General features: G+C 40.4%; 1 protein-coding gene across 1 annotated transcript in view; it reads right to left on the bottom strand.

Annotated features, from left to right (window-relative positions):
• The window catches only part of grb10b (growth factor receptor-bound protein 10b), a 52,278-nt gene that overhangs the window by 30,551 nt on the left and 7,203 nt on the right, over window positions 1-14,524 (bottom strand). Inside the window, exons 2-5 of the mRNA XM_068754743.1 lie at window positions 12,610-12,728; window positions 7,003-7,096; window positions 245-377; window positions 80-175 (exon numbers count right to left, since the gene is read on the bottom strand). Of these exons, the coding sequence (XP_068610844.1) occupies window positions 80-175; window positions 245-377; window positions 7,003-7,096; window positions 12,610-12,660 (374 nt within the window). The 5' untranslated portion in view covers window positions 12,661-12,728. The remainder of the gene's footprint in view (window positions 1-79; window positions 176-244; window positions 378-7,002; window positions 7,097-12,609; window positions 12,729-14,524) is intronic.

Below are 14,524 nucleotides of genomic sequence, written 5' to 3'. Positions count from 1 at the left end.
TAAATAGTATATATATATATATATTGTATTGTATATCTGTAAAATAAAGAAAATCTGCATTTTATCTAGAGACACGTACCTGACAGCGAGGATGTGCATGGGCTGTGACCTTCGAAGGCTGGCATGGGGGGGCTCCGCAGATAAGGAGGAAGAGGGCGGCTCTGGTGAGTTGTGGCTTGGCAGGTGCGAGTGTTGACCCTGTCGAGGCTGGTTATTTTGCATGTGATGATGATGGTAGTGGTACTGATGTGAGGAAGAGATCTGTCCATTGTGCAGTAGTGGAGTGGACTCTGTCTGCTGACCACTGCAAGTGGAGTACAGGCTCTCCAGTGAGGAGTTCATATCATTCACCAGGGCCTCTAAATCAACGTCATCCTCTGGAGGCAACACAGAGAAGGGACACATTGCTGGATGAAATTAAGAGGAACTGGCCCTGGAAACATGAGAACTGACAATTAATGCCTCTGAAAAGATCAGGGGAATAGGTATCAAATTCCATAACAAAGAAAAGCTTAAAAAGCTTCTAAAACTGCTGCCAGTTTGGGCCTTTCTTTTTCATTGTGGCATAGATTTGAACCCTTGACCTTATTTTACACCACTTTAGTCATAAAAACAAGAAAAACACACACACACACACACACACACACAGACAACTGGTAACCAGTTCCACCAGACTGCTCAATCAGCAAGACTATCTGTCTTGACAGTTTTCATTGTACTTCCCTGAGAGCCAAATCTCCAAGGATAACAGGTACAAGCACAAACCTGCCCATGACACTTTCAACTCTCACCAGGGAAAAATCAAAGTTTGAAGGCAAACTTTGCTAAAACAGTAAAACAGCTTCATATTGTGAAAGATGTATTAATTGAAGAGGCTGGATTCCAAACATCGCTTTCTCTATTTCGTACTGAGCAGTAATGACTCATTATTGATTCATTCTCATCCAGCTGCCCTGTAAAACCGCTAGGGGGAGACAGGCTCTAACTGCGTCGGGCAAGGGCCATAAAATATATGTACAGTATATATATATATATGACAGACAGACAGAATTATATGGAACACAACCTTACATAACAACAGATCTTCCAAAGAAATCTAATAAGGTGATAAATCTATGGTGGGATATGTCTTATTTTAAAGCCATAAAGAACTGAAAATCAATGTACAATTTCACTTGAAGTTTCTGTGTTTTACTTGTAATCTGATTAATTGCCTATTTTGTAAGAAGGTAATGCTTAAGTGCAATAGATTAATCATGTTATATATAAGTTTGACTTTAATATCATGATAGCAGCCATGGCATCTTTTTTTTATTGCTTTTTGATAGCAGGCAAAAGGATAATGTTCAACTCTTAAAGACTAAATGACAAATCTATGAAAAATAAAACAGATGTATACATTTAGTTCAATCTCCACTGCAGCATAAAAAAAGTGATCAAATCAGAATCAGAAATGAAGAAATGACTGAATCATTATAAAATAGCACCAATAACCTATTAACATTACCATACTGCCGACAGAGCTCAGCACCATGACTCATAAGTCCCGTACATGTCAGGGTGGAGGACAGCTGGACCATGCAGGGTGGTGCGAGGGTCACGCTACTCCATAGCAGCTATCAGTCCCACTGATCAGCAGAACGATGACACAGAACATCAGGAATTTGTTCATAACGTAATAGATGGTGGGCCTTCACCATCGGGAGGAATCAATTGGAGAATGCAAGATTGTTTTTTTTGTCAAAACTCAAAATACATTTCCAGACCCCCCCCCCCCCCCGACCATCGGATAAACTTTGTGCCCGGCACTGATGCATAAAGTTACCTGCTAAATCTACAGCGTCACCCATGAGTAGCTTTTCCTGAAAAGCTACTCATGGGTGAGGTCGCTGCATCACAGGTGGTTAATCTGTAGGTATTAATAGATTCAAAGTAAGCTGGAGCAGCTTCTTGTAGAAGAGCTAAAGAGCTCTATATGCCAGAGAATGCACGGTGCAAGCAGGCTATGCTCCAGGCAAAGGGCAGGGAGAGATATTCCCAAGAGAAGACAGAGAGATTCTCTGCATTTAGCGGCATTGGGTATAAAATATTTATGACATTTATTATATGCACTTTTATTACCTTTTTTTATTACTTTTTGAATACATCATTTGTTCATCATTCCTCATGCACACAAGGTGAGACATGTATCTTGAAGCTCGTTAAACAAATTGTGTCCTCATAAACAGCACGCATAAAGCCTGGAGTCATGCCTCTGGGCGGGACACATGCAGCCTGATGACACAGACAGCATGCAGGCAGTCACGCACACACTGGATTTAAACCCATGACCAATTGTAGCAGGGAGCATCTGAGGTGGATCTTTCTTTGTCATGGCGTGCACTACAGTTAAGGTGTGTGCTTAGCAACGGTGGATACAAGAGGGTAGGTAAGGCACACCTGGCCTGACAATACTCCAGCCAATAGGAAGAATCAGAGCAGAGCTGCAGATGTAATACAGGTTTCAAAAAAGGAATACGTAAGCCATCGAGTACAACAGGGATTCATATTTTAAGAAAATCTCAATTTCATAGATGAAAGAACAATGTTAGAAGAACAGCATGTTCGTGTCCTTCCTCTATCCTGATTATTACCTTCCCTAAGACTGGATTTATATGGAGATGCATGGTATCTTTAGTTCTATGGGTAATTTATTCATTAGTGAATTAATTCATAATTAAAAAAAATGTAATCAACTGTTCCTGGGTGGTTTCCGAAACATTTCCTGAAAATTTCAACAAGATCCGCCCAGACTTTTTTGAGTTATCTTGCTAACAGACAAACAGAGAGACAGACACACAGACAAACGAACAAGCCAAAGTCAGCGAAACCATAACCTCCTCGGCTGAGGCAATTAAGCATCAGTCTAAAGGCCATATTTTTCATTACAAGGGTTGTTTGGTAGAAGTACCAAACATTCATGTCATTCAAATATGAATGACATGCATGAACACTTCAAACGACAAGACGCAGGAAAAAAAAAAAGTGCTTTACAATCAGTCCTCCATCTATTCGAGACAAATCTACGACTCCGATGGGTAACACTGGCATTCTTGTTCTCATCTCCTTGAGCTTTAATTTCTCCCATGGCTTGAGTTAAATTATGCCTCTTCTCCTCTGACATGTTTATCCCCCTCCCTCCTCTCCTGAGAACCTATAAGGGATTATATTGGGGGTAAAAAAATAGGCAAAGCTTCTTCTATTGTCTGTGCCTGACTAAATACAATATTAACCAACTGTAAAACGAATCATGTGTGGTAGGAATCTGCATAAAAGCGGCTTTGATTGTTTCCGATCATTAGCGAGACATGGCCAAACAGAACCATTGTGTTGATGAGATCCATATGACTGTTTCCTCTTAACACAGGAATGTAGTCTATCTTTATTCATTCCTGCTAGTTAGAAACAAAGAGGAGGGGCAACACGCCTGTGAAAAGGGGTGGTAAGGGCCGGGGTATATAGTACATCAATTGAACACACATAGCAGACACACAAGGGGGATAAGCAGCCTCTGAATGCAGAGGGGTTTCCATTCAAAGGGTTCAGTGAGAGTACAGCCAGAGCACGGCTAAACTGTAAAGCGTGGCTCCGCACTGGGGAACACAATACCTTTAGTGACAGCACACACCCACTGAGGGCCGAGGCTCCCAGTGTGGAGGGGGGTGTATGGAAGGGTTGGCTGGAACGGTAAGATGCGAGGGAGGGAGGGAGGGAAAATTAAGACAAGCGTGAAGGATGGGTGTAAAAAGAGTGACAGGGAAGGACTGGGGGGGGGATTGCAAAAAGAGAGTATCACTTAGTAAGTTGTAAGAAGTAGAACCTGTTAGCCTCAGCTGCATGTTATACATGTATTTATTAATTCATCATCAATCCCAGCCCAGCTTTTCTTTTCTCTTTGCACAATATGTGCAAAACAAACGAAAATAAACATGTGTTGCCAGGAAGCATTCGATTTTAGACAACTGCTCTCAAAATGTAAAGCACGCATATCGTCATAGCTTAATGAACTGCATAATATTTACCTGACGGTGCTCGAAAGAGCAATAAACCTCTCATCAAATATGTCATTGTGCTTTTTTTGTGCACAGGCTGGGCTACCCTCTCACAACCTCAAGCAGGATGCTTCACTGGTTTGCAAGTACAACCTCAGTGTTTCACTGAAAGCCAATATTACTACAGTAGGCTATCAGAGAAAGGCATGAAAATGAAATGGGGGAAAAAAAAGTTCTTGGTGAAGCAATCAAGACAGGTCCATGCCCTCCATCTAAAGAACCAGCCCCTCCCCTCAGGCAGGCACCTCAGAGTTCTACAGTACAGCTTCAACTTAAATGCATCCTTTGTCCTGCTGTCAGTCAATGCTATCTATAAATCTTAAAATTGGCATTCAAAATGGAATACTGATGTGACAAACCCATTTGGCATTGCAAGTCAGCACATTTCTTTCACAACACCTTGTAATGTGCACATACCCACCCTTCCTTAACTCATGTTAAAGAGCCCCTTTTCTTTTCAGGAATGTGGCCCCTCACTGTTTGTGAGTCAAAGTGTGTGTCCAAACACATGCATCTGTGTCAGCACATGTATGCATGTGTGTGCTTATGACATCAGAAATACCCTAATCATACAACATATAAAAATTCAACTATACAGTATATTTAGCTGTGATGTGGTTCCTGGATCTGTTACTGTGTGGAGGAGGGTATGACTGCTATACCTCAGATTTACTGCTGCAACATAACGTTCTGTACTGCCTGCCAATGCAGTTTCTAAATAATGGTGATAAAGTCCCACTTTCCTTAAGATCGTTTAGAATCACAAAGAAACAACTGGAGCAGCACCAAACTGATTTTGCAATCAGGGCATGGTGTGCATCTCACACAACAGTAATTTATTCATATTATCATGTCACTGAGAACAATACACCACCTTATAACAGCTCTCTCACATAGTAAAGAAATGATGTGGTCCGGAAACAATGTACTGAAGTATTGCTGTGGAGTGACAAAACACAATCAAGGACTTCAGCCCAGATTTTAAATCCTAACTATAAAGCCTCTTTCAGATCGATCAGGCACGAGTCCAAGTAAACAGGAGCTAGAGAACGACTGTTTAAAGTTCTCCAACTACCAGATAATCAGGGCTGATAATCAGGGTGACCCGCATCAAATGAAATAAAAATATAAATTCTAGAAATGCTGTTCTGTCAGAACATAATCTACTCCACAAAAATCAGGGTATCTATCCAAAATATTCATTGTTTTCATCTTGAAGAATGGTCTCATCTTCAGGCACTTATCTGGATGCAGGTCACGGTTCCTTGCTGGAGCCTATCCCAGCTGACATCGGGCTGGAGGTAAGCTACACATGTAACTTAAAATTGTTAATGCGACTCTGCCCTCAGTCCCCTCAATCCCTGCATACATGAATAAACACCTTCACAGATTTAGTGACACCCACAGCAACAATACTAGAGGGAGCTCAAACAACAACCTGATTACACCCTCCTATAGGACTAACATGGGTAAATCATCTTTTTACAATACTGCCACCCAAGGGTGGAACTGTTTGACTCCTGCCCTCAAAACATGCACCTCTTTGGTCTCCTTCAAAACGGCCCTAAAAATACACCTTTCAGGGGGGCAGAAACGGAGATAGTCATCACGACTCTCTCCGGATCAACCCCCCCCTTTTTTTTTGTCCACCTACGTTGTATATATTATGTTAATTTATTGTTATTTTGCATCTGTGGAGTAATTTATTTTTATTTTATTTGTATCGTTAAATGTCGATGATTTATGTACTAAGGACTTTCAACGGAAACAAGACCGCAAGGGCTTTTTTGAAATGCTCCTCTTTGACAGGATGTTTGACTGTACTTGTACTGTAATACATACTACTGTTTGACTATACTTGTACTGCTCTAAAATTATATCTAATAAATATATTCATCATCATCATGACACCCTGGACAAGTCACCAGTTCATCGCAAAGCCACAAAGAAAGACAAGCGCCCATTCACTCACATTGCCACACCCACCATCAATTTAGCGTGACCAATTCATCTTCATTGGACGTGGGCGGAAGCCAGAGAATCCATAGAGATCCCACGCAGACGCCATCCATTCAGGTTCCAGGTAGAATTGAAATAAGAACCTTCTTGCTGTGAGGCAACAGCGCTACCCACTGCCCTCCAAAATATTTATTCAAGAAAAAAGCTTCGATGTTAAAGACATCCATTCATCTGCCTTTCTTGTCCTCCTTAGTTCCCTTCATCCTGGCTGATTGTAAAAAATGACAATGTAATTTCTGCTCCATTTATTTCCCATGCAAGAGCCAAGCTTTCTAATTCACTCACTGAGTCCTCACAGACTCCCTGCCCTTACCTCCCATGCTGCGCCAATATTGTGCTTAAATCTCATGCTCCGATTGTCATGCGTGAACCCTGTATATCACAATTAGATAGACGGAGTAATTATAATGGCACCCTGTGTCCATGCCGATTATCCTTTGAACTTGTTGTTTACAGCGGAAGAGACCCAAATATACCCCCACCCGACCCCAGTAGAGAATAATGAGCAGCAAGCCACTCTCCACAATGTACTGAGACGACACACAGACAAATAGTAGTAGGAGTAGATTTCCAGTATTTCTGTGTAACAAAATTAATTTAACTTACAGTTCAACTGAGAACAGTAGAAAGAAAATACAGTACATCTAAAGTTTTAACTCTATCTTCACAGATCTTTGATAATATACACTCATTCTAAATTAAATTCCAACAACCTGTGACTCTGGGACAGGGGAGATGCACACATGACACAAACTCAATAGTACATTTTATAATACCATATGATAAATCCCACTACATTATTTACAATCTGATGTAAGTACGGTTTGCTCATGTCCAAGAAACAGGATGTACAAACACACACACATACACACAAACACCAGTCGTGGCCAACCTTGATGGTTTGGAGAACTCCGATTGGCTGGCTCTTGGAAGATTGGACCAATGAGGTCCGCTTGTCTGTGATTGGCGGACCGGTCTATTTTGTCCTGCTGAGGAAGAAAGAGGCAAGAAAAAAGAGAAAATTGTGTCACCATATTGCAAACATTCCAACCGGACTTTTTGGTGAAATAAAATCAGAATTTCAAAAACTTTTCAGGAAGCAATTCTAAATTCTAAAGTCTGACTTTAATTGGTCAAAAGAACCCAGCACGCCAGCATGTTATTGCCAACGTGGTAGAGCATGTAATCCTTTAAATTCTTTTAAATGAGGAATTAGAAATCATTAATTATTTTAAACACAGTTACATAATAATATATAGTATATAATATACAGTGCCTTTTTTAACTGATCATTTGTGTGAAGTGACAAAAGAAAACAACTCAGGAAGAAGAGAAAAATGTCATGGTCCTGTGTTTGACCGTTAAATCCTTGGTTGTTCTATCCTGCTCTGTTTTCTTTCTGTCCCTCCTTCATGTCCTTCATGTCTGTTCCTCCTGTGATTGCAGGTGCAGCCAAACGAGACATGCCTGATCCTGATCTCCACTCATCTCTGTCTCCCTGCTCTCCTGTACATTCGTCGCCAAATTATGCTGTTGGCCTACCGCTCACCTACCTCTCGTTGTTCCTGTGTCTTTCCATGTTTTCTCCCGAGTCATGTCTCTGCTTTGATTTTGTCAGCGTGCCCGCTCGTGTTTTGGTTATGAGTAATTAGGCTGTGTAGTTCTGCTTAGTCGTTCCACCAGTGACGCCAGCCCACCAAATATCCGGGTTTTAGTTTATGGTGATTGCTTTTTCGTTTGGCTGTGATTCATTTCTTTATTTTGTTTATCTAGCTATGGATGCCAGCCAGTCCATAACTCACTGTTTAATTAGCTTTTTCCGGAAGTGTTTTTTCATTATATTTCTTGCTGCGCATGCCACGCTTATTTAAAAGAATGTAAACTGTGACAGCAAATATGTATGATTAAATTATAAATTAAGATTTGTACTTGTATTTTATGAATTAATTTCCATTCCATTTCCATTTGGAAGAGAAGCAAAAAATGTGAACTGTTCACTCCCCATAGTATTTTGTTTCGTATCAAAGTTTTAACAGCTCAATACTATAACTTGCAAGATTTGTTTTCCAAACAATAAAAAACAAACTAATTTGACTAACTTTTGCTGTGTCTGTAACAGATGGGTTTATGTAACCTCCCTCAAATGGGATTCAAGTTGGGCACCTTTGACTCCCATTCCATAGATACAGTTGTCTTGCATGTTCCTCCTCCTGCAGACAAACTGCTCCAGAAATGAACATTTACAGTTTGGTTTTATCACTCCACAGAACAGCGTGTAACGTTTCTGGGTTCACTCATTTTGATTTACTGAAGCTTTTCTTCTGCTCAGCAGTGATGCCCAGTCCATCTCTGAGTTTGGGTATGGAGCACTTAATCAATCAGAATCAGAATCACAATACTTTAATAATCCCAAAGGGAAATTATATCAATTATATCAACTGCAATCAACATGATTCTTCTGCTAAAGTAGGTCCATGAAGGCTGGCACGGTGATTTAATAGTGTCTGATTTCCAAATCTGTGATTCCACCTCTGCAATCTTCCACAGCACTGTTTCTATGATGAAGGTTGCTATGACAAATAATCTGTGATCTTTTTTGTCTCATCATCACTTCCTTTAGATCCAATGATCGCTTATTCCATCAAGTTGTTCTGTACACTCAAGGTCTGGATAATGTCTAATTTCATAAAAGCAGCTCCAAACTGAAATTAATGAAAAATGTGAAGGAAAAGAAAATCCTGCTTAAAGGACAATGATAAAAAATAACTACCATTTTCTCTGTTTGCCTCGCTCTAGTTTTACACATACACATAAATCTGATGTGATGTGCAGCGACAGCATTATTTAAATTAAAAAAATTGTAAACACAAACCGTTTTCCAACTCAGTTCAAAAAGTTTTTAATTATTTTTATTTGAAATGTGTCTTCTTGCAGCAGACTGATATCATTCCTCTAAAGTTCAAAGCCCGACTCTATATGCGGATCCGATCTTGGATAATATTTTTTTAATGGCCTATAAATCTTGTAACATAAAATAACTTTACAGACAAGGCTTAATGAGTAGCTGGAACAGAACTGACTCACTGGGAGAATAATGCTTGAAGAAGAATTCCAGCCTGATTGATCCATTCACATCAAAGTAAAGGCTCAGCTGAAGAGTTTGGAAATATAGAATCCACGATGTGCCTCCAAATTCACAGCTTTTTAAGCAAGAAAAAAGAAAGGAGAGTCTCTGTCCTCTGGTGTCTATACTGCAGTAAATGAGCTAACAGCACGCACACGTTATTTAAATTCTTAAAGAAGGGTCAAGGCATGACTGAGGATAAGCCAGGTTTTGTCAGGAAGCATATGGCATAAAGGCTCTTTCAAACTAATGAGGTTGAAAGGAACTTTAAATAAGAGTCAAGGGATTGAAGGTTCAGCTTTTCAAAGGGGTTAGCGGGGAGCAGAGACAAGGTTAAGGCATTGACAGCAGGACAGACACAAGGGTCCAGAGACCAGGCCTCCAACACAGAGGAAAGGCCTCAGATGTATGTCAAAGCTAGAGGTCAGGCTGAGGTTCAATATTATAAATAGGGATCGATATGATCAATACTTTATGTCCTTAGAAGTGTTTGGCTGATATGGAACAGCTAAATAAGAACTAAACACATAAGAACATGAAGTTTAACAGAACTGCAACTCTCTTTCCAGTCAGATTTGGGAATGAAGAGAGGGTTCTAATATGTTCAACGTTCCAGAGAGCAGAAATTGTGCCTGGCAGTGTTAAGTGAGTAAGTCCTGTTTTATTGCACATTGACATATAAACATTAAACTGCAAGTGGAAATCCTATCTTGCATAATAAACTAGAAAGATTCCAGGAGGTCAGAGTATAGTTTTTCCATTCATCTGTATGTTTATACAGTAGAAACTCAGCTATAGCTTCGGTCACGCTGTCAAAGGTTTACATAACATTAGCTGATTCATGCCTTTTAAATTTCAAATATCTGTAAAACATTTGTTTTTCCATCATTGCCTATATTACACTATTCATCAACATAGAGCTGTGGGAATTGAGCTGCATTTTCCTTTTTTAAGATTACACTCTCCTTGGCGAATCATTTGTCTCTTTAGGCCTGCACGAATTTCATTGCATCACCGTGTGAAATGACAATCAAGTGCTCTTCTATTCTATTCTATTCTATGAAAATAAATAAAAATTGACTGGTGACTGGTTACTACAACCAATCTAGTATTTTATGAATTAAAAATAAAGTCTGAATTGTTTAGACAATGATAGAATATAATTTACAAACCCAATGTACTGAAAGTGAAGAGAGTCAAAGCAGTTTCTTAACCTTAATCGCAATACCAGGTCAACACTGACCCAATTGAAAAAAAAAAAAATCCTCTCACAAATGCAGTAAGAATATTCACATTGCACAAGCTTAAGTAAACAAAATGCACTCTTATAATATCTGTTGTAGGAAACACTCCAAACTCTTGTTAATGTTCAGTCCCAATAAAACAATCTGGCTGTCTGAGGCGCTCTCGCAGCAAAATGATGCTTCACTGCTGGACTTTGCTTGTTTATTCAGTGATCCAATGTAGATTTGAGAAGACAATCCATTGAGTTCAATGAATGTTATCATCACCTGAATCTGTTTTGGTTTGCTGCTGCAGTTTTATCACGGGAAATCTTCCATAACCATGGAATTTCACAGTGAATGGCTTTCCTCATTCAGCAAGTCAAGGTGCATCTGTTATAGCTGAATGCTTCGCAAACAGCAGAGCGAGTGTGTGTCTGTGCATGTGTAAACAAGAGTATGTGCATTAAGGTTCTTATACTCTACTCCCGTCCAAATCAGGGCCACAGACAAAACCATCTGACGCCAATCAAAATCACAGAAAGCAAATTAAAGGCCCGTGTAAACCTTCACATCCTAAAATATGGTGACTCATAATGCTGAAGGAGGCCTCACTTCAGCCTCAAATCAAAGCCTGATCTGTCAGAGTTTTTTTTATTTTTTGGGGGGGTGGGGGGGCATTAGTTCAAACTAACGCATGAAATGCATGACTTACTAAAAAGGAGGTGCTTTAATAACATATGTGCATTGCTCTTAGCTTTGAGCAACAAAACAGAGGAACTCAAACGATATGCAGGCTGGTGAGTCTGACCTCTCTCAACCATAAATACGCCTTTGGTTTTAGTCAATCTAAGCTGTGGAGATCTTTCAGACTCAAGGACAGACTGAGCTCTGCCCTTTAGCAGCTCAGAGGTCAAAGGTCATGGGTAAAGCCATGGCCTAGATGCCGAGCAAAGAACTAACAAACTAACAAATGTGTGGCAGCGCTTTGCACTGCAGAGGCTGGTGTGAACCACCCTATTAAACTAAAACCAATGTCCATAAAACAACACAAATCAACATTCAAGATGATTATTTAATTGGAAATGAGGCATATTCCTCTACAGTCGATATTGGTATTGGTCTGTGCTGCTTGAAACCAAAATGAACAAATACATTAAAAAACAAATCCCAAAGGATTATTGGCCATTAACTAAAATATGTGCCTCTTGATCTCAGCACACAACCCATTAGTCACACGGACAATGAAGAGATGCTTAAAAGACTGGGTAATAACTAATCAATAACTAAAAACAGGACTGGTATGATGGTCTGACATGTCAGTTCAGTTGCACATTTTACCCAAAGCACAACGTCGCCCACAGTTACATCGCCATCCTTCTGGTTCTTCATTTAACCTCATGGTTCTTCAAATCTTGCTCTCTCCATTCCCAGAACTTCCTTCACAAAGGGTGATTGTGCCTTTGCTTTTTCTGCACCAAATCGTCTTATCTACTGTCCCGTCTGACAAATGTGCCAAAGATGTCGACTGTTTCAAATGGTTTTTTAAAAATTCACGCCGATAGGCAAAAGCATGTGTTTTTTTTTAATATTTATCAAGTGTACAGCTTTAAAAAGTGCTGTGCAAGTAAAGTTTTACTTACTTAGATACAATAAAACATTGTTTGATTCTCTTCAGAAGACCATGAAACTCGAAGTCCTAGTGGCAGAATATGAACATGTTTCACTTTTGTATTTCAACCTGTCCAGGTGTAATACACTCTGAGCAGCCTCTTAATGCCGTTGCTGACTGGAGGAGAAGTGGTCGTCACTATACAGAGATGAGAGTGGGAAAAGAACAGGTGGATGGGATGAACTGAAAACATGCATCCCATCATTGTCTCCTGTTTTTCACCAGTTCACAGACTACAGTGGGAAAAAAGACACAAATGATCCTTCGGTCACAAGTAAATTCTGCTTTCAGCACAATTTTACTTGAATGAAAGAAAAAACAAAGAATGATAAATGATGGATGAGTCTCATTCCCAGGGCATCAAATGCCTTTGGGTTTGTTTGTGACCCATGCCATCAGCTGCCTTTGCGATTACACACAGATTTGAATGTATTTTTCCAGACATATGAGCCTGCTGAAGAAACCTAAATAGCAAATTACCTGATAATTTGGGTGATGTAGAAAATAATCCGGACATCCGGCCACAGCCATGCTTTGCACTTCTCAACTCTTGCAAAATGCTCTTGGCTGGATCAGATAAAAGAGGGAGAGACTGGAGCCTGCAGAGAAAGATGAGCAGACAAATGAAGGTTAGCGGAAAACTACTCTTAAAGTTGTTGGCTGTATCCACACAGCGCTTGAAAGACGAGATGCCATCCTCATTTGTGACTGTTGTAAAATTGTTTTTCTGACTGGTTTCAGTCCAACAGTCGACTCCCATTCTGTGACGTCACACTCTTAAAATAATAAACAATTTGCCGAGGTGAGCTCTTTGCAAATGAACACTCCTAAATACAAGTTATACCTCAGGGGACTTTGAAGGCTTCTCCACTGTGAGCTCTCTCTCCATGGATCAAAATAACCACACATCCAACAACATGGGCTTTACTCTATTTAAACTTCTTAAAGTGGGCATCTTATTAACCTCTCGGCATTACTGCCAAAAGAGGAGTTGTAAACACTGACCCAAAATACAGTGCGGGCGCTTCTCCAGGTCTGAAGTTAGACCCAATGTATATTTGGAGTCAAACCTCTTGGGCTCGACACAATGACGGTCTTTTACGCAGCAGTTCGTGACCCCCTGTTGGTATTTCAGAAATACGACCTGCCGCTTTATTTTCAGCTAATATTATCTCATGTGTGCATTTGTGGTTGAGCGGACTGTGTGTGCTTGTCTGCCTGCATGTGTTTGCAAGCAGACATGTACTGTATGTGCAAGCATGTGTGTTTAGAGTTGTGATGATAGAGCTGTGTTTCGTGCTGCCTGTGCATAACTTTGCCAACACGCAACAAACCCGCTTTGCTGCATGATGTCCTGCTCAAAGGAGAGAAGAGCTGCCCATCAGATGGTTTGATAAGACTTTGAAATAGGGAGGATATTGCACTGCACAACTATAATAAGGTGAACATGTTGGAGGCCCGGTTCTTCTGCCAGATGAAATCTTTACTTTCCACTTTTTAAAAAGACTAAATATGACACAATGTTTGTGTCTCTAAAACCAGGCTTTTCAATAATGACCAAACCATGAATGCACACCAAACAAAGAACTTGGCACCATTATCACAAAGAGCTTGTGGGTAATGAGTGTAAGTGTGTGTGTGTGTGTGTGTGTGAGAGTGTTACTGTATCAGTCCATGTGTGTGGCCTGTAACTGGCTGGCAGACGGGGACAGCTCGTCATTTACAAATTATTTACAGACACACAGTTCACAACAAAACCAAAACAAATTTACATCGGCCTAAGCTCTCCTGGCCCCTCATTAGACGCCACGCTCGCTGGCTCAGCAGCATGGAGGTTGCGCAACATGCAGGGAAGTAGAGGCAAAATGAGCAGCATTCATTCTCATAAAAAGACCCTCTTTCATGTCAGAGGATTAGATATCAAAAGCCAGCTGAATGAAATGTCCTGTCAACATCACGGGTGTAAATGCTGCCTTACCTGTGTGTGATTAAACTTGGGAACATGCTTAGGCCTTCCATGTAGCAATAAAATACCACATAAAATATCACACGCCACAGTGACTCGGCGACTGACATGTTGGCCAAGAACACGCACCTTTGCTTAATTGCTCCTCGCTACAATCAAAGCTGTCCCCTAGAAGGGATTGGATTCTGTCAAGGCCCTTTGATTCATTTCCTTCTGCTTCAAAAATGTACTGAAAACTTACAATCTCTGACCTCAACAGTGCAATTGAGCCAGACGTGTAACTCCACTAGAAAGGTGGACTTTGGGGCAAGGCGGCTCTGCCCTGCTATGAAGTGACACCATCCTTAAGTAAGGAGGGTCTGCATGAGGGAGAATGTTAGCTGAAGCACTTCAAACACAAGAGCCTTAAAATTCCTATCGTGAATCATA

Source organism: Brachionichthys hirsutus, chromosome 3 (assembly GCF_040956055.1).
Source record: "Brachionichthys hirsutus isolate HB-005 chromosome 3, CSIRO-AGI_Bhir_v1, whole genome shotgun sequence".
Classification (NCBI taxonomy): domain Eukaryota; kingdom Metazoa; phylum Chordata; class Actinopteri; order Lophiiformes; family Brachionichthyidae; genus Brachionichthys; species Brachionichthys hirsutus.
This window is presented reverse-complemented; position numbering and strand designations above follow the sequence as displayed.